At 41.0% G+C, this 20,015-nt stretch overlaps 2 protein-coding genes across 5 annotated transcripts; both read right to left on the reverse strand.

The window, feature by feature from the left end:
- Positions 1-1,764: 1,764 nt before the first annotated feature.
- On the reverse strand, positions 1,765-7,912 carry lgalsla (lectin, galactoside-binding-like a). Of its 4 annotated transcripts, none has more exons than XM_069168203.1 (7): positions 7,805-7,912; positions 7,464-7,552; positions 6,580-6,624; positions 5,011-5,097; positions 3,417-3,505; positions 2,841-3,024; positions 1,765-2,146 (listed from the first exon to the last, which is right to left on the reverse strand). In XM_069168203.1, exons 3-7 carry the CDS (start codon positions 6,616-6,618, stop codon positions 2,003-2,005), a joined length of 543 nt encoding a protein of 180 aa, XP_069024304.1. In that variant the 5' UTR covers positions 6,619-6,624; positions 7,464-7,552; positions 7,805-7,912; the 3' UTR covers positions 1,765-2,002. The 4 variants fall into 4 exon arrangements, with proteins under 4 accessions (XP_069024304.1, XP_069024302.1, XP_069024303.1 ...); XM_069168201.1 differs by having other exon boundaries at positions 7,464-7,559; XM_069168202.1 differs by lacking the exon at positions 7,464-7,552.
- A 2,402-nt stretch (positions 7,913-10,314) lies between these two features.
- On the reverse strand, positions 10,315-18,712 carry LOC138208760 (equilibrative nucleoside transporter 2-like). The gene is made up of 12 exons (XM_069166865.1): positions 18,675-18,712; positions 18,506-18,587; positions 17,748-17,899; positions 17,471-17,610; positions 16,638-16,772; positions 16,088-16,185; positions 15,490-15,565; positions 15,090-15,199; positions 13,824-13,932; positions 13,066-13,151; positions 12,515-12,711; positions 10,315-12,168 (listed from the first exon to the last, which is right to left on the reverse strand). Exons 1-12 carry the CDS (start codon positions 18,710-18,712, stop codon positions 12,057-12,059), a joined length of 1,335 nt encoding a protein of 444 aa, XP_069022966.1. The 3' UTR covers positions 10,315-12,056.
- Between the last annotated feature and the right edge of the window lie 1,303 nt (positions 18,713-20,015).

The following is a 20,015-nucleotide window of genomic DNA, read 5'->3' on the forward strand; positions in this document are numbered from 1 at the left end:
CATCAGTTCTTCATCTCCTGATCATCATCATCAGTTCTTCATCTCCTGATCATCATCAGTTCTTCATCTCCTGATCATCATCAGTTCTTCATCTCCTGATCACCATCAGTTCTTCATCTCCTGATCATCATCATCAGTTCTTCATCTCTTGATCATCATCATCAGTTCTTCATCTCTTGATCATCATCATCAGTTCTTCATCTCCTGATCATCATCAGTTCTTCATCTCCTGATCACCATCAGTTCTTCATCTCCTGATCATCATCAGTTCTTCATCTCCTGATCACCATAAGTTCTTCATCTCCTGATCATCATCATCAGTTCTTCATCTCCTGATCATCATCAGTTCTTCATCTCCTGATCATCATCAGTTCTTCATCTCCTGATCATCATCATCAGTTCTTCATCTCCTGATCATCATCAGTTCTTCATCTCCTGATCACCATCAGTTCTTCATCTCCTGATCATCATCATCAGTTCTTCATCTCCTGATCATCATCAGTTCTTCATCTCCTGATCATCATCATCAGTTCTTCATCTCCTGATCATCATCTCTTCCTGAGTTCTGGTGTTGGTTCAGAGTTCTGGTTCTGATTTCTCCGTGAACATGACCAGAAGCTTCATGTCAGGTTTAGTATCAAACTCTGGAAATCATCAACGGAGACTCTGATGATGCTTCAGGAGGTCTGAGACCACGAAGACACCATCCTGGAGACGTGTCCTTAGAGACGTTCAGGACGTCTCCGTCCAACTCTGGAAGAAGAGCAAGAGGATTTACTGGATCTTTGATGACTAAACCAGACGGCTTCTGTCAGACTTTTCCTGGTCAGTGTGGAACTCGGAGGCTGTTTTGGTGAGTTACATCAACACTGTAATTGTTTGTTCAGTCGTGGTCTGATGAAGCTGTTTACTGAACCTGCTCTGGTTATTGGATCTGAAAATGGTTTATACGCCTCGAATCACACAGTCTTGGCTTTCAATAAATATGTTGGTCAGGAGGTGGTCCCTCTGTGGAGTGAGGAGGAGGTGGTCTCTCTGTGGAGTGAGGAGGAGGTGGTCTCTCTGTGGAGTGAGGAGGAGGTGGTCTCTCTGTGGAGTGAGGAGGAGGTGATCTCTCTGTAGGGTGAGGAGGAGGTGGTCCCTCTGTGGAGTGAGGAGGAGGAGGTGATCTCTCTGTAGGGTGAGGAGGAGGTGGTCCTGCTTCAGATGGATTATGTTATACTTCTTCAGATAGATTATGTTATACTTCTTCAGATAGATTATGTTATACTTCTTCAGATGGATTATGTTATACTTCTTCAGATAGATTATGTTATACTTCTTCAGATGGATTATGTTATACTTCTTCAGATGGATTATGTTATACTTCTTCAGATGGATTATGTTATACTTCTTCAGATGGATTATGTTATACTTCTTCAGATAGATTATGTTATACTTCTTCAGATAGATTATGTTATACTTCTTCAGATGGATTATGTTATACTTCTTCAGATGGATTATGTTATACTTCTTTCAGATGGATTATGTTATACTTCTACAGATAGATTTTTCAAAAATTATAATTTGCTCCTCGTTTATGTCGATCTGCTGTCAGAACACTTGTTCATGTTCGTGATTGGCCAGAAGCTTTAACGAGTTGGTAACCAGCTTCGTGACCTCGTTTGTTAAGTGAGATAACGGAAACATATCCTGGGCATGTTGAATCTGCTTCTTGGGAGAAGCTTCGGTACTGATTGGATCAGAACAAACTGACCAATAAACAACGAGAAAACGCTGTATATTTGTTAATAACTGAAATGCATATTAATTGAGACAATTTGTGATTAAAGGAAACAGAGGATTACATGTAAATACAATATTCAGACTTATGTCTCATCATATTATTCATCTGGTACCAAAACGTCCAGTGAACACAGACCGTGCTCGTACATTTGAGTCCTGAAAGCTTGTGGGTCTGAAAATTGGATTCAGTGTCATCAAAACACAAAAGTCCTTCAGTTCAAGCCAGCTTGGTGACGGTGACGCAGCCTTTGATCCATATCGTGTCCACGTCGCCGAGAGACGTCACTCGGTGGTAAAAGTCAAACAGCTGTTGTCCGTCGACAAACACCCGAAATCTGCTTTGTTCACAGTGAATCTCAGTCTGTGGAGAGAGAGGACATGTTTGCTTCATTTCCTTTTACACTTGTTGAACATTTAAAGTGAAACGTGACATCGTCATAAATCGTCTTTTCAAGAGAGTAATAGTGCCGTTTCCTTTTCTTTCCTTTGTTCTCTGCTGTTGTTGAGTCACATGCCACCCTGCACTTCCATTCATTTCTACCACTGTGTCAAAATAAGAACTTTTGAACAGCTGGTGTGGAGCTGAATCCAAAATGACTCGTCATCATTTCTCATAATCCAATGAACTGCATTGTACAGATGTTGACGTGACTGCGCAGCTGTCAGTAACAACAAAACAAGGATTAGTAGCCTCTTAAAAGATCTTAATTCATCGTCATCATTGAAAATATTTTTTTAAGAGTAGCAAATAAATCAAGAAGGAAATTTAGGAACACAAACAAACAGATGTTCATTGATTTTTAGCTTGACTTTTAATGTCATTATTGCACAGCAGCTGATAGAGAAGCTCCCTCTTTGACCGAAACACCTCCCTTTACAGCTGGATTTTGGATTTTCTGTGGGAGAGACCACAGACGGTCCGGGTTGGCAGCGAGACATCAGGTACCATCACAGTGGTCCGTAAACGTGCCTTTTACCCGAATAAACCTCAACCAAGCCAAGAGCTTCAGCAACTGACCAGCAGCAGTGTTGGAGTGATGAACAGAGGCTGGTACCTTGAAAGGCTGATTTTTGATGAAGGGGAAGAAAGGGACGGCTCTGTCCACGTCTCCCCAGGATCCGGACATGCAGGCTCTTCGCAGGACTTGTCGGTCCCCGAATCGAACGCACAGCTCCAGAGCCACGTCGGGTGGAGGCTCCCCGGATGTCCCGCGGCCACGTGTCAGGGCGATGTAGAACCTAAGAGAGGAACGCCATGCATCTTTTTCACATCGTCCCGTAATGTTAGAGATGCTGTGAAGGAAGCACACGGTAGTTTCTCCAGCGCCAACGACTTTCAACCTGAAGCGTGATTTCAATATTTCCTGCTCTGAGCACTGATTTTAATCCCATCTGGATCATAGATGTAACTTTCACCCCAGTCATAACTACAGCCACAAAGATGCTCATATTTACTCACTAATTACAGTTTTAATTGTGAAACTAAAAATGAAAATTTTTGTTGAGGTTTTTCAAAAAAAATAAAAAAATAAAGGCCCTGATTCATGTTATTTTTGTGGGTTTTTTGGTGTAAAAAAAACAAAAACAAAAGTCTGTGGGCGGAAGCAGAAGTTAAATGAAGACATTTTCACCTGTCGGGATGAGAGTCCACGATGCCCACCACTATGAGCTTCTTCCCCGGCCGCATTCCTCCAGTGATCTGACCTCGAAATGGAACCGCCTGCACACACAAACATGTATGAGGACAAAGAGAAAGAGGTCACGGGTTGATTTACGGGATCATTCTCATTATCCAGAATCTAAACGGAGTGGAACTAATCAAAATAAAAGATAAATGTTAGTGAGTTGGAAACAAGAATAACGAGAATACAAAACTATTAACATCATTCATCATAAAATGAACAAATATAATTGTGTACAGTATTGTATTTGGGCCACTGTGAGGAAAAAACATGACATTTTGGTAATCAATCTGAATTTTGTTTTGTGGAAAATGCTTTGATAGGAATGAAATATAAATTTTCTGGGAACAAATTATTTTATATATATATATAAATAATTTTTACATGTTTTATTCCTCTTATCTACTCTATCTATTCTTTTATCACAGATCTTTTTCTCTTATTCTTGTTTTTTCTTTATTTTATTTGTTAATTTATTTTTTATTTTACTACTTTTACAGTTATTTTAGCTTTTATATCTGATTCATTATATATCTTATCTCCATTTTATTGTGTGCATCCATAGGTCTCAAATTGTTTCCACATTATTTTTGATGTTGCTTTTAAAGTCTTCACCTGTCTGTCTTGTTATCAGCCTGTTAATCATCTGTGAAGCACTTCAACCTGCACTCACTGTATGAGAGGTATCAATAAAGTTGGCCTTCAAGGCCGGCCGGCCCGCCGCCTTCAAGGCCTGATCAGCTCCTAACAGATATCAGGTGTAGCTCATTCAAGCTCCATTATATTTACTTGCCAAACCCTGAGCTCAGTCAGACCTTCTCTTGGCCCTGTTGGGAGGTCCCGGGACCCACTGGGAGGTACCGGGACCCGTTGGGAGGTACCGGGACCCGCTGTTGTGAATTGTTTGTGTACAGAATCCCTTTTTCATCTTACAGTGATACGTTTTAATGTTGTAGACGAGGTTTTTCAGTCGGCTGCCGGGGCCTTTGTGACCGCCCGTTCATCTCAGCCTCAAGAGAGAACTCATTCAAACAGCTGGAAGTCATATTTAATCAAACCCTGTTAGTGTTTTGACGAGTAGCTGATTCTTTCTCTTCTTGTTTTGGAGTCACTGCTGTTCTGCCGATACGTTTTTTTGAGTTTGTGATGTCCTCTGGATCTATTTTTTTACTGTTCTTACTAAAGTCGAGTGGCTTCTATTGTATTTTTACTATTTTTAATATTGTTGGTGTTTTTAGGCTTTTACTGATTTTAATAAATGTGATTAAGTTGAACCTTAGAAACGTTGTCTGAGCTTTCATCCTTCGTCTCAGGTTAAATTCTCTGTCCCCTGGTCAATGTGACTTTCATTGTCAAATCACAATATTATCAGGGAATATTTGATTTTTTTTGTGCCCAATGTGATCACAGACACAAACTGACCACAAAGACACAAAACAACAGGAATACAAAGATACAACAAAGACATTCAATAATAAATAAATAGAGCTGCAACAAAAAAAAACGACACACACAATATTTTGAAGTCTTAATAGTTGGTTACCAGTTTCCTGTCTCTCGTGTCTCGGTCGGGAGAGTGAGTCTTCGGGTTGCTTTGATTCGTCCCACTTCTTTGTGGAAAACTCCATTTCTGAAAGGAAAAACATGAAAGTGATTTTACCGTCACTGGTCTTGTATTTCTTTGATTCATTTCTATTCATTTACTGAACTCACTTGACATTTATGTTTTTACATGTATTTGTGCACAAGTGGACATTGAATTCATTAGTGAAACTAAATCAAGTTATCATTCAATCACAGAGTTTATTTTTCAAGTAAAAACTTACATCTGCATCGAAGGTTTTATTTCTTACAACAAATGTATTTTTGTGTTTTAGAAACATCCTAATTAAATGTATCAATGCCCATTTGAAGATTTCATTTTCTATAAAAATAGTAAAAAGACTCTCTGCTTTGTTAACAAAATAAAAGCTCTGTTGCCCGTTCACTCTGGCTGGCTGAGTGAAGTCAAAGGGAGGTCACCCCCCCCCCCCTCCCCCCACCTCGTGTCTTCACCTTGCACTGCATATCAAAGTCTGTACACAAGACAAGTCTGTAAGAAAGCCCTGAAGGCAAAATGTCTCCCGAAGCCACATAAAACCGGACGTCAGGAGTTGGGTTTGACCTTCAAAATAAAACCTTTTCCTATTAAGGCATGGTGCTAACACGTTTCACACATCCTGTCAGGTTTTTTTTGGTGAAAAGCAGAAACGTCTTTTTAAGAGTAACTTACTGAATTGGTTTTGGTGAATTAAAAACAGGAAATGCAGAAAAATGACATCTGTAGTAAAACAACTTTTGTCATTTAAAAGTGAAATGACAAACATCCTGTTGAATAAAAGTGAATTTCACAGCAGATGAAAGAGGAAAGTTTTGCAAAATATGGCTCACTTTCCACAATTTCCTGGAGAACAATGCTCCACTTGAATTATACAGCTCTAAGCTGGATTATACTGAGATCATACTTGACATGTCATTTAGGCTACTTATTTTTCCACCTCCTTATTCTGCTGTAAGTAATGATCCTTTATTATTGATCACCGAGGACCAGGGATGGATTGTTCTGGCACACTGCAACATAATTGTTTTGTTAATAACTCTGTTCTGCCTGAAAATAACAACATATCTAAAAAAAACAACAACTTACTTTTGAACTGAAGTACTGAAAGGAGAACTAAACACAAATGTTCTTAAATATATAAATTATCTCTGGTTGTTTGTGTGATCATTTCTTGATCACTTTAATTGAACTGTGCCAATGTGAACAGTTTAAGATTGATTTTAGAGCTTTCCTCAAACATGTTTTCAAATGAAAGGCTTTTATTTTGGTAGTTTTAACTGGAACTGTTGCTCACTGTTGCTAATTTTACAGCAGCTGGTGGAAAAACCTTAGACTTTTTTTTTTTTTTTTTTTTTTTATTAAACCAAGAAAACTGAACGTGTCCAAACTGTCATCTGTTGAAGTTAACTGAAGTCACAAAGGTCAAGTAGAAGTCGGTTTGTTTCCTGTCAGACTGCTCTGGTTTGTTATTCGTGGCGAGCTGCTGCCTGTAGATCAGTTGCATGAATTTACCTTCCTGCCCTCCGCTGTCACTCTGTGGGTTTCAGCCATGTTGACCTGAAGGAGACAAACAGAAACAAGCTGCCGATCCACTTTGTCTGCCGGCTTTCTGTCCAGTGAGCAAACACTGAGGAAAATATTCAACCTGCCTCATTACCGTCCAATACTCACACACTCTCTCTCTCTCTCTCTCTCTCTCTCTCTCTCTCACACACACACACACACACACACACACACACACACACACACACACACACACACACACACACACACACAGCTCTGGTAATCAGCTGCCCCTGCATGCCTTTCTCTCTCAGGTCAATAACAAGTGGGCTCATTGTGAGGCTGTAACTGCGGCAAACCGCTCCAAAAAAAATAAACCCTCCTTCCAGGTGGTGATTATGAAATTAATTTCAATACCAACACCTTTTATTTGTTCCACAAACAAACTCGTTTCTCAGGATTATATTCTCACTGATGGCAACAGTGCAATATATGTGACAATAAAAGCAAGAGACTAAATGAACTACTAAAAATATAAAACATCTAGTTGTGACAACACAAAAGCATTAATTTATTTCGCCAACATTTTCAAAAGATAAAATATGCCTGATGGAGAAATGTGGCACTTGGAAAAAAATAAACATTGCACAAGTTTCTAAATGCGAACAGAGCCTAAATAGACAAATTGTTTTTAGTTGGAGGATAAGGAGACTGCTGCAGTCTCGGGCTCAATAATTACTTCCTTACATTTAAACTCATTTGAACTTTTCAGACATGCAGCGTCCTTTAGAGACCAGGCAGTCTGCTGCTGTGACGAGTACAGCTGTGTGTCGTCAGCATAAAAGTTGTGACATCAGAAAGAGCTGCTGTGTTGAAGTGCAGCTGAATCATACCCCAATATTCAATATTCATCTGGTCAACAAATGTCCTTAAGAGGTCCAAACCATCGATGTAGTCATTAACTCCATTTCTCAACACTGGACTGTCGTCTTTACCATGTTACACACACACACACACACGCACACACACGCACGCACACACACACACACACACACACACACACACACACACACACACACACACACACACACACACACACACACACACACACACACACACACCAAATTGCAATTAGTTCCATGGTTAGTAGTCTAACAACCAGAGAAGTTGTTGAGAACTTCATTTAAGATGTCTGGAGATAAATAATAGAATCAAATGGTCCAAAAGTACTCACCAAGTCTGAGCTGTGTTATGAAGCTTCTCCTCTGTGGTTTTAATGTTTCTTTCTTTTTTATGTGATTCAGAGAAAACTCAATAAGCTCATTGTCTCGTTGCAACGTTCCCTTTTATTTGAATGCAGTGAGAAGAATGGGAGGAAGCAGGAGGACACGTGGTCACAGGAAATTCCTGAGCTGCATGAGGAGGAAACACAGACGGCAGCGCAACAACAGAAGCTCCATGTGTGTCATGTTCACTTTACTTTCACTGAACCATTTGTCAGTCGCTAAAACTTTCATCATGAATATTCGGAGTGAGCAGGACTTCAACGACAGACTATATCGATTATGTTTAGTAATAGTAATGTCAGTTTTTACTAACAGTGCTGGTGATGACAGTGTCATTATTTTAGGAGGAGAGAGTGAACCCTCTCCTGAAGAAACCCCCCTCAACCCGTCTGAAGTAAACAACTACAGACCGTCTCTCTTCTTCCCTTTCTTTCTGAAACTCTGGAGCGAGCTGTCTTCGACCAACTCTCCTCCTATCTCCACCATAATAACCTTCTTGACCACCAGTCTGGTTTCAACAGAGACGGTCCTCCTTCTGTCTCTGAGCAGCTTCACACTGCTAGAGCAGCCTCTCTGTCCTCTGTCCTGATCCTTCTAGACCTTCTGCTGCATTGGACACAGTGAACCACCAGATCCTTCTTTCCTCCTTCACCTCGGTGTCTCAGGCTCAAGCTCACAAGTTATTAACTCATCATCCGGCAAACTAGTGGTGGCAGACCGGTGCCGTCTTCCAAACTCGTAGTTACACACTAACACTCACTATTTTCAGAGAAAAAGTGCGTTCACATTGTCAAGTATGGAAAAGGAGAGTGAAACGTTGGACACTTTTCCACACTCAACAGTCGTCGTCATGGCTACGTAGCAGAAAGGAGGAACTACGGCTGTAAAGCTTTCAAAGAGATGTGAAATGACTGCAGAGAGATCTGAAACAGATCGACACCAGAAAGACACTAAAGACGGCGATAAACACAAACAAAATAACTACAGACACAAAGCAACTACGAAGAGAACCAAAATGACTCCAGAGAGACGACATGGCTATAAAGAAATAGAAAGAAGCTTCAAACTGAGGATCCCTGTGTTTTAACCGGTTTGTGTTTCCTGTCATTCCCTGTGTTTGTTTTTGTCGGCCATGTGTTTGTGTTCTGGTCTGTGGATTTCTCCACTGCCCGCCTCCAGACTCCTCCCACCACTACTCCTCTGATCAGCTGGCACAGCTGCATCCAATTCGCCGCCTGGCAGTAAATCAGACCCGGTCCTGAACGCCACCTTCGTCAGTCCGATCCGTCAGCTCAGCTGGTGTCGCGCTGCCATGCTCGTACTCAGTTTGTCTTCTGGCTGTGATTCCTGTCCGTCTTCGACCTGCTGCAGTTACCGACCAGTGTGCCGGCCTGTCGGCCTGACCTCAACCTCGTTGCTCACTTACCTGCTGCCTGCGTGGATCCACGGAGATCACCAGAGGAAGCCAGGCTTGAAGTCCTGAGTAGTTCCAGAGATCAGCCAGTTGACTCACCTGTTGTCCAGCGTCGATGCAAAATGCCAACTAAGAAATGCAGAAGTAGCTAAAAAAAAGAGACACGATGACTGTAAAGACAGTAAAATTGTCCTGAAGTGGCTGAGGAAGACCACGACCAGATTATGTCACTACAATATATACAGCTGATGATACTGCTGTCAATCAGCTTCCTCAAGCCTATTTCGAAATGAATACCACTGACAGGTCAGGCAAATGAACCAACACATGTCAGCATCCCTGTGTGACCTTGTGTTTTGACCTTTGTTTCCCCAGACCTCCTCTCCTCATGTGTGCTGTCATTCCCCTGTTTATCGTGGTGTGCCATGTGCTTTGTGTTTTGGTCTGTGTCTCTCCATTTCCTGTCTCCAGTAACCTCCCATGGCCACGCCCCTGATCATCCTAAACAGCTGCAGACAATCGACCTGATCACCACCTGCAGGTTGACACACCGGTTCTTCATCCCACTAATCACCTCCCGATACTATATCAACCCTGGTCCTGCAGTCCTGAGGTGTCGGTCCATACTGTCAGCTACGTCCACTCACCCGCAACCTGTGGCCAGTGCTTCCAGCCGTCTGTCCTGGTGTCTTGCCGTGGACTACCTCCATCCTGCCTGCTACCCTGCGTTGGACCTCGGGAGATCACATAGTGGACCTGTTCCTGCGCTACGTAGGACCTCTGGAACTGCCCGCCCGCCCGCCTGCCGTGTCTACGGTCCAACCCGATCCTGCCCGGACCAGAGCTGAGCGCCGGGACGCGCCTCCAGCTGGCCTGCCTGCCCCGCCCCGCCCCCGCCCCCCGGTGAGAGTCGGTGGAGTTGAGAGGAAAGAGACATTAGGCTCATAGACACCAGTAAAATAAAGACTGTTCTGTACTTGAACTCGACTTTGTGTTTGCATTTGGGTCCATTCCTGCCGCACCACATAACAACACAAGGCTGAGTGACACTTTGAACATTTTATTATAAAAGCAAACGGTTCCATTAATAATAACTGTCATTTAAGAAAATATCCTGAGTACAAAACATACAAAAAAAGTCATAAGCAAACAATAAAAAGGGTTTTCAGTTATAAGCAGTGTTTGGCTGTATGTAGTTACAAGTAAGGCGCTACAGGACTATTTTTTATTTCCAATAACAAGTTGTTTAATGAATTGAATAAATCAAAAAATAAAGATTCAGTGATAAAATCACATTTAACCCAACAATGGCTAAACAACAACAAGTGTATTTAAGTCGTGGACAGCAGGTGACGAGCAACAAGCAACTGTTGAAACTCGTGGTGAGATATGTGGTAGATGAAACGTTCTCCGCGGTTCTCGGGGCAACAGAACATTTGTGTGCTTTTTATTTAACGTGTAACTTTTATGGATTCAAAAGCTGGAAAAGAGAAATGATAGCTGCACATGCAAAGTCTGAATTTTTAGTAGCAAAGCATAGTTACCAAGGCAGTAGTGTGATGGGTTACTGTGGGCAGAGAGTATTACTTAAGGTAATAATAATACTTCTAAAACGAGTGATGAGAAATATACTACACTATGAGTCAGAAGCCCAACACTGCTTATAAGAATCTTTTTGAAGTTAAAAACATGTCCAGCAGTTTGACATAAAATACATGAATACAACAACAAATTTCCTGTTTGGAGACCGTTCCCCCAGTGGCACTCAAAGGTATTGCACTTTAAGTCACTTCCACACTGACTTCATATTTCAGACCCGGAGACCTGCGCCTAACTTATATTATTAAATCTCTTATATTCGAACACATCATTTTCTTACATTTTCAAACTATTTTGTCCACACACACATTGTGTGCACCGCAGTGACTGTCGCCTAGCCAGAGTCTACCTGCAGGTGAGGCGTTTAGGGAACATGGTAAATTCTAGCATTCTGCCAAAAGCCTGCATGTGAGCCGTGGTGAGCTCTGTACACTGCAGCAACAGAAAATAACCCAGGTTACACTCCCAATCTAAACTGCATGAGGTTCTACACACTGCACCACAATAAAATCTCAACCTGTGGGAAACTCTGATCCCATTTTAAACAGTACAAATCAGTGAAATCCTATATTCAGTGCATCCAGTAATATAATGTAGAATATAAAAATCATCAGGGTGTAACTTCTGTGCATTATCATGTTATGTCTATTGAGATATGTGTAATCAGAAGGCTCTTTGTGTTGTAACCTGTTATCTTTCAGCAAGGCACCAAAAGGAGAAAAAGTTTGAGTTTAGCTGCATCACTAAATTTCTTCTTTGATTTGGGAAAGTTTACAACTAAACAAAAAAGTTTAAATTCTTCCCAGCAAATTCACCACCTGAGACTGCAACCAGTGCAGAGCATCCCTTTACAGACCTCTTAGTCCACTTCACAGAAAAAACATATTCAAATATTCATTTGGAAATCCTGACCAAGATTGTTTTCATCTAAACCTAAAAGCTGAAATAATTCATGAAAATACTACGAGAGATACGGATGTGCTTAAACTGATATAGAAATATGGCCTTCAGTGTTCAGAACAATTAAATAATAGTTGTAACTCAGAGTGCTTTTACTCAGCTTCGTACTTTCTTCTTCTTTTACCAATGAATCCTCTCGTGATGGTTTTCCTTCACCTTGTTTGTTTCTGACCACATCTCCCACAAACGATCAGAACCGTTTCCTGACGTCTTCCCGTTCCAGCCGTCTACACCAGTTTTCCCAGCAGGAAGGAGAGAGACGCTCCGAGAGCCAGACCGAGAACCAGGAAGAAGGTCATCAGAGAGCCGGCCGTCTCGCAGTCCTTCCACCGCACCAACCTGACGGACGGAAACACAGTCACAGCACAAGAAGGACTGATCATCCAACACGTCTTCACAAATACCGCTTCCTGGTTCCGACCACATGACGCTCAGTCAGCCCGCTGTCCTGCATATCTACCCGCAGCCTGAACACTGAATACCAAAACATGATTATCCTGCATCATGTTGTACAGAATGCCTTTTTGCTCTTTGTGTCTTTTATGAAGAGTTTGCACTTTTTTTTCTGTTTGTTTTATCCGGTTTCTCCTTTAGTTGTTGACATTTTCTTGTTTTTTGATCATGGTTTGATTTGGGATTGAAATAAAAAATAAAAAAACAGGCGCTGTATTCCTTGAAGACTTACTGCGGAGCGTAGGCCATGCAGAGGCTCGCCAGATACCCGTTGGTGAAAGAAAAGAAAGCCATGATGATGACAAAGACGCAGTCGTGACTGAAGGGGGCGATCGGTCTGGAGTCCTGGATGTTACACATCATGAGCAGAGGGATGAAGACCACACGGGACAACACGGCTGCTGGAAACAGAGGACTCTCCTTCGACGGCTGCACAAACATCAACAGAGTCCTTCAGGAATCATTAAGACGACTGTTTGCAGCATCACAACCTACGAGGCCGACTTATTACAAATCAGACTAAGATATCACAGAACGACACAATCTGGAAATTCTCTGGTTTTTGTTTTTTGTAGCATTTTATCATAATAGATCATCTTTGATGATTGATTAAAATCATATTCATTTGGATTCATTTCCTTCAATTACTCGTCTTTTCAAGAATTTTTCACAGGAATTCCACCAATTCAGCTTAAAAAGAAAAGCAACCCCTTTTTTTTTTTTTTTAATGAATATTGCACTTTGTCTTATCTCTGTATTTAAGTGTTGATGTTTCAGACTCACCCACTGGACGACAGACGGGGCGCTGCGACCGGCCAAGTCCATGATGTTAAAAACGATGAAGCAGCAAACACAGGTGAACACTTTGTCTGTTCGAAACAAAAATCTGATTAAAATACATTTCTGAAATCACTGATGTTTATATTTTAAAAACATGATTTTGTGTTTGACAAGAAAACACTGGAGTGTAACTCCTTCCAGTTTGGTCCGATTTAAAAACATCCTAAAAAATGTGAGTTAGCTGAACTTGTAAAAACAAGTTAACTAAACTTTATATATAAGGTTGAATCAACAACTTAAACTTCACACTAACAAACATTACAGACTTTTGTTTTACATCTACATTTCCTCAGTTTGAAAAGTTAGTTCTGAATTTAACATGAAAATCGAACTTAACTTCCCAACGGACTAACTTTCATTGTGGTTCACATTGTTACTATAATTGGAAATAACAACGACTTTTTTGAACGTGCATTGAAGACACACACTGAAAACACTGGTTTTCCATATTAATATTATCCTCGAACTCCAAACTGAGGTCTCGGAAAGGTTTTCATTCCGAAAAATACAAACCAGGAAGTCTGTCTTTAAAATAAACTCTCAGCAGTTAATTCATTGAACTCAGTATTTCAGGTCAAAAGACTTGAAATCCAAAAAACTCGTGTTTATAAATTCTAAAGCGGTTTGAAAACATAAACCGGAAATTTCAAGTTGAATTGACTGGACATGAATAAGATGTTGCTGATGCGGTGGCGTCTCACTCCAGGCAGCGTTGTCCTTGTAGACCGTCTTAACTCGAACTGTGATGACAGGAAACACGGACAGCGTGACGGCGAAGACACACGTCACACACAGAGCCATCAGCCAGATCTGAAACACAGGAAGGTGTCCGTCAATGACAAGAAGGACGAGAAGCTCTGACATGAGAACAGTCGTGAAGATTATTGCAGCCGATAACAGACACTTCACAAGTGAAGACTTAATCTCACCAATCCCACCAGGGAGTTTTTCTTCCCTCTTTTGGAGGTTTTTCTCCCTTAAAAAGGAGTTTTTTTCCACCCATCTTATGTGGGAATTGTTGAATTGTTGGTTTCTCTGTATAATATTGTAAAGTCTTGCTGTAAAGACTTTAATGTGTTCAGTGCCATGAAATAACCTGTGTTGTGATTTAGCCCTTTACAAATAAATAAAAAAAAAAACATACCCACAACTGTCCCAATAAAAATAATGGCATTGCACATTCAACATTAAGAAAAAAAAATAATTCATGACATGAGTTATTGTATGACAAAAGTAGATGAAATGGCTAAATACGGGGAAGAATCTCAGAGAAAGGTTTCTGACATCAAGGACTGAGGCGGTTTGAGAGCAAAGAGAAGACAAATGCTTGGTGAGTCTAAATACATATGCAAACTAGAATTATTCAGCCTCTGGTTGCAGTTGACATCCATGTCTGTCCAGACTCATAATATATGAGGTGCAGGAGGAGACGTAAAGATCATGATGGGACCTGTAATGGACCCAAAGAAAATCCTTGAACACTGTCAGTGAGTCGACTTCCTCCATTCTCAGTTTAATTTACTCGACTCGAGAGGAAGCTGCACAATTCTCTCACTTATTGATCAACATTTACATGAGCTGAGAACTTTCATATTTGACAAATGTTTGCTCACTTGTATTCAGTCTCTCTGCAGGAGGATTTTATATCTTTGACCTCTGACCCTTTAAGGAATGTATTTTCCCCTTTAAGATTTCCTTGTTGGTGATTGTTTACTGACGTTGAATTGTCGTTAGTTATTTCTAGTGACATTTTTACTTGCAATGTGTTGGCTGTCAGATGTCTCTTCATCAGGTGAATTTAACTAATATTCTTGTAAAAAGTGAAGCTGGAACCAAACAGTCCTGGTTGTTGACAGATGAGCTCCACCTCAGTGGCACGAATTCCAGAGAACCTCCCTGATTGGCTGCAGACAGGAAGTGACGGGGTATAAAAGGTCGTGGTTTTTGGGAAGAAAGCTGATGTTCACCTTTTTGAAGACGTGCGGGACGGAGGAACGCCCCGGACCTCCCTCCAGCTCGCTGATGAACTTCTCGGCGGGCTCGAGGTTTTTTTCATTGTTGTTTGAGCCTTTTTTGTCTTTAAAAAGTAAAAAGATTGAGTGACTTAGTTAAACATTTAGACATTTGATTGATTTGATCTGATTGGAAATCTGACGATACCATTTTTCAGACCCGGAAGCTACGAACACTTTTATATCCAGTCTACAGTTAGAATAAACTTCTACTTCTTCTCCTGTTGGACTGAGGGCAAACTGCACACAACAATGACTCACTATCCCACCTTGTGGTAAAAAGTGGAATTACTCGGCAGGACGGACTTACATCAGCAAAAGTAATGACATGAAATAACACTGAATGAGAACTGACCTGTGCAGCTGAGAAGCTCCTTCGATGTCTCCAACTTATCAGACTGACTTCTGTTCACGTAAAAACGAGCAAATTCCTGCAGGAGAGAATGAACACTGTCAGAGGATCCTAATGTGGGTTCGACAGAGGCCATGCAATCTTCATGTTAAAGATTTAAACATTTGTCTTATGAAAAAGATCAAATTTAAATGATAAGAAGGGTTATTCCGGTACTTTGTAGGGTTCTGAAATGTGTTCTGCACCTGACATAGAGATCATGTGTCACAAACGTCTTACGTTCGATTGTCTAAACAAACGAACGTATAGATAAAATAACTGCAGGAAACAGCTGCGTTCCTCCTGTTGGTAAGTTGACATGTGGAGTCTTTTTAAGATGACACCTTGGTGTGAAATAGAATTAAATTAAAATCGCATTCATCATATTATTCATCATCTTACTTCCTAGCATCAGACAAGCAGTCGAGTTTGAGATACGAGAACATTTGATGTGTTTTCTCAGCACAACAGAATTTTCTCCCTTTTATATCAAATTGAATTTTTCAAAATACCAGTTAAATTTCTGCTTTAGGACTAATACAATAACCACAGTTGTGTTCACCAGGTGTGGCAGCAGCAGGTAGCACAGCAGAGTCCCCAGAGTGGCCACACAGGGAGTGATGAAGTATCCCAACGCAGCCGAGCGGCTGTCCGGTTTACCTGCAGACCAACAACAGACTCGTTCTCATCTGCAAACTGTCTGTTTTCTGTTATTTCATTGGATCTGGTCGGATTATCTTCTGTCTCTGTTGGAGATCTGTCCTCTCAGACCACACAGGATTTAACACGAAGGTCATTTCAACACCGGTATCGTGTAATTAAGCAGATTTATGTAAATAATATCATGAGTATAATACTCACTTTAACCAGCTGCAGCAGTAAAATGCTGCTTTACATGAATGCATCAGTAATAACAATCTCATGACATAATACATGACAGTAAATCGCTGACTGGAGTCGTTATTTTCCATTGAGTACTTTTGTTTTTAAGTACATTTTCCTGATTACACACTTAAATAACATAAGATTTTCATTGTACAGTTTGGTATTAGTTGGTTTCTACGTGAAGGTCTGAATGGAACATTTTGTGAGTGCAGATGTTCAGGACTCACTCAGGATGGAGCAGAGCATGGCGACGGCAGCGAAGATCCCCGCCAGACCCTGACCGCTCATAAACAGAGTGTTGTAACGGGGAGGAAACAGACCGACCACACCGAACAGACTGCCCTGCAGCACGGCGCTGAACGCTGCACACACACACACACACACACACACACACACACACACACACACACACACACACACACACACACACACACACACACATTAATTACATTCTGATTGACATCTCTTCAGAGCAGAGCAGTAATTAAAGCAGAGCCTCGACAGCTGTGAATCTACTGGGGAGCATCTTTATGTTTTGGGATCATTTAGACTTTATATATTTTATATAACCTTCCATAAAGCTGCACCTGTGTTTGCACCTCACCTCTCAAAGGCAAGGAACATTTGTATTTTCATAGATCTGAGTGCACGAAAGGAAGGCAAAGAGTTTCATCGAACCCGTTTAAGTTATTAGGGGATTTTTTTTCTTTAGAAAAAACTATTTCCAATTATGTCTTTGTTTTTTGATAACCTGTGATCGTTGAGGTCTAAAGATTTTGACACAGGACTATGAAAGCGTTACAAGACGGACTGCAGTGGTGAAAATTTCTGACAAATTTGTGATTGATCAGATTTTGTAAAGCTAAACGAGTCAGCTGTCCTCCGTGCTCACTCGGTGGTCTCGGCTTGTTTCAGCCAACGTAACTGAGGTGAGACGCCTTTTCCACACTAAAGCTGAATTTGTCCCGTTGCATTCAACCCCCTGAAATCTGGGGAGCGGATAAAAAGAATCTACAGTTCCTTCCTCAGCAGGATCACGCGCTCACGTGCACGAACTTACTGTTGATGAACCAGATAGTTGCCATGGTGATGGAGAAGAAGGTGTCCGGCGGCATGGGGACCTGGACCAGAGCGGCGGTGAGGGAGAAGAGGAGGAAGATGACGAGCAGGCTGAAGGCCACACGGATACGCTCGCTCACCCTGCGGAGAGCAACATCTTCATCATCATCATCATCATCATCATCATCATCATCATCATCGGCCAGCGGCGGCGACCGTGTGCCAGACCCGCTGACGGTCTCGTCACAGCCGGCGTCGTGGAGTTTTTCATCACTCACCGCTGATACAGGAAGGAGTTGAGCAGAGTGAAGAGCAGCAGCGGCAGCTGGGAGAGCAGCGCCATCCAGCTGTCGTAGTTGTAGTCGCCCGACGTGCCGCCTGACGTGCTGTTAGAGGTGACGTTCGGCCCGTCGAGGCGCTCATTGAAATACTTCAAGAGGAAGAAGAAGAATTCAACAACTTAAGAGTGTATAAAAGCATTAAAAAAACATGTATAATGTGGGTCCATATGAAACATCATGGCAGCATTTGTTGACTTCTTTTCTTACATTTTTTGCATTACATCATGTTTTTAATTCTTCTTTTCAGTGTCTCAGCAGTTTGAATAGAAACTGAATGACTGGACGATAATTAAAAATGTTCTTCTGCTGGTTTTAGTCTCCCAAACATGAGGAAGCCTTGACAAAATAATCATCACAATAATTTATAACAGTCATTTATTATTACGATTCATCTAATAAGCATATTATAAGTATAATATAATAATAGTTATTATAATATAACTTTTTATTTATTTTATAAATTGCAATGGTTTACATGACAAAAACATAATTTTTTTTGGACTTGTACTAATACATTTTACAAGAGCGGGAAGAAATTAGCTGAAAATACAGATGCATAATATTTGGCTTTGTATAGTAAAAGGAATAAAAATGCCAACTTCATCTACAATAAACAAGCAGCTTGTGGCTCCAGAGGACTTGAGATGTTCTGATTTAAAAAAAACAAAGGATTTAATGTGACGTGAGAGTAAAACCTGCGAGGCGGTGATGAAGAAGTTCCAGGGCAGCAGACTGCCGAGACCGAGCACAAAGATGATGAGGCCGACAGCTTGACCCCTGGGGGACAAAACACAGCTCGGTCCAAGCACCACGAGCATTTCATGTTTTACATTTCTATATAAACGTTCCAGATGTGGCACTCACTGGTCGGCTGGTGGACTCTGGTTCTTCTCGTTCCACATCCTGACTCCTCTGTTTGGTTTCTGTGGAAAGTTCAAGAGAAGCCTCTAAATAAATAGAAACTGTAAGAACACAGTACGTGTGCTGACCGGCGGTCCACATCATCCTCATGTCCTGCTGCTCCCGTATTCAGCTTCTTTACTTAAATAAAAGGACCACTCTGGGAAAACACTGAATCTCTGACAAAGGAAACACTTTACAACACAATACATAAAAAATGTGGGTAATTAGGAATGAATCCAGGACTGTGATGATTCGTTACTTGAGAACAGACTAAGAGGCTCAGTGTTGCTTTACTGGGGCCTCCATTCAACATTTCACTGATATAAAAGTACAAAAGTGTTGTCAGCAAATATCCCAAATTAAAACTTTCAGAGTTTATGGTACATCATTGCATTATTATAATTATTATTACTGATGTCATAAAGTAAAAATAGGAGCAGCTAAGTTTATGTTTCGTTTTTAAAATGTAAAATTTTGCCCGCATCATCATCAAAAGGTTCCTGATGAAACTTTTGTACTTTGACTTGAGTAAAATTCTGAATTTAGACTTTTACTTGTGAATTATCATTATAATATTACTGTTAAATCACATGTTGAAGAGACCTGACTGCACCTGATGTCTAAGCTACATGGTGGGTGTGTCAGTTTCATGGCCACGCCCAGGAAACTATATAACTCCGCCTCCTCCGGCCAGCAGAGCAGCCTCTTTCCCTCCAAACACAGAAGAACAAAGAGAGGCTCAGTAAGTGAAAATGGACCTCTAATTTCACCTGTTCTTTCATCGTATTTGTTAAATATTTCATGTGTGTTTTATGTCTACTAAATGTCTAAGTTTATGGATGCATTAACTATGTAAATTAAACCTCGTTAATCGTATTTACTTACTCAATCAGTGATTTGTTAATGCTGACATTTGAGTTGATATTTAATGTATTTATTTGTCTTTGTTTTTGATACTTTCATTAAAGTGGCTTTCCCTGCTTTATACCCCTAAAAACTCATCTGCTCATCAAAATGACATATTTAGATGTTTCTTTTTGAAAAAACACAAATCCCCTGATGCCTTAAAGTGTCCTGGATGTAATTCTACACCTTCACTCAGTATGCAAATCTATCAATACACAAATATCCCCAGCCTCCATCTCCACCCACCTACCCCATGATTGGATCAACCACAGGGATGAACTGCAAAATTACTGAAATTACCATAACATTTGAATGCATCAGGTGTGACCCGACCTGTACAACTTTGTATTTGTATATTTGTATACTGTGACAGTGACAGCTTCCCTTTCCCCTGGG

This window comes from Embiotoca jacksoni, unplaced genomic scaffold (genome assembly GCF_022577435.1).
Source record: "Embiotoca jacksoni isolate LCO1_2020_lvr unplaced genomic scaffold, fEmbJac1.0.p SCAF_4, whole genome shotgun sequence".
NCBI classification, from domain to species: domain Eukaryota; kingdom Metazoa; phylum Chordata; class Actinopteri; family Embiotocidae; genus Embiotoca; species Embiotoca jacksoni.

What these genes read in the sequence shown, in the direction of transcription:
- lgalsla (XM_069168202.1), bottom strand. Translation starts at nt 6,618, where the DNA reads ATGGCTGAAACCCACAGAGTGACAGCGGAGGGCAGGAAG. An exon ending in ACACGAGAGACAGGAAACTG is followed by an intron (nt 3,506 to 5,010) that starts GTAACCAACTAT and finishes TTGTGTGTGCAG; the next exon opens with GCGGTTCCATTTCGAGGTCA. An exon ending in GTGGACTCTCATCCCGACAG is followed by an intron (nt 3,025 to 3,416) that starts GTGAAAATGTCT and finishes TTCCTCTCTTAG; the next exon opens with GTTCTACATCGCCCTGACAC.
- LOC138208760 (XM_069166865.1), bottom strand. Translation starts at nt 18,712, where the DNA reads ATGTGGAACGAGAAGAACCAGAGTCCACCAGCCGACCA. An exon ending in CAGAGTCCACCAGCCGACCA is followed by an intron (nt 18,588 to 18,674) that starts GTGAGTGCCACA and finishes TTTGTCCCCCAG; the next exon opens with GGGTCAAGCTGTCGGCCTCA. An exon ending in TCTTCATCACCGCCTCGCAG is followed by an intron (nt 17,900 to 18,505) that starts GTTTTACTCTCA and finishes TTCCTCTTGAAG; the next exon opens with TATTTCAATGAGCGCCTCGA.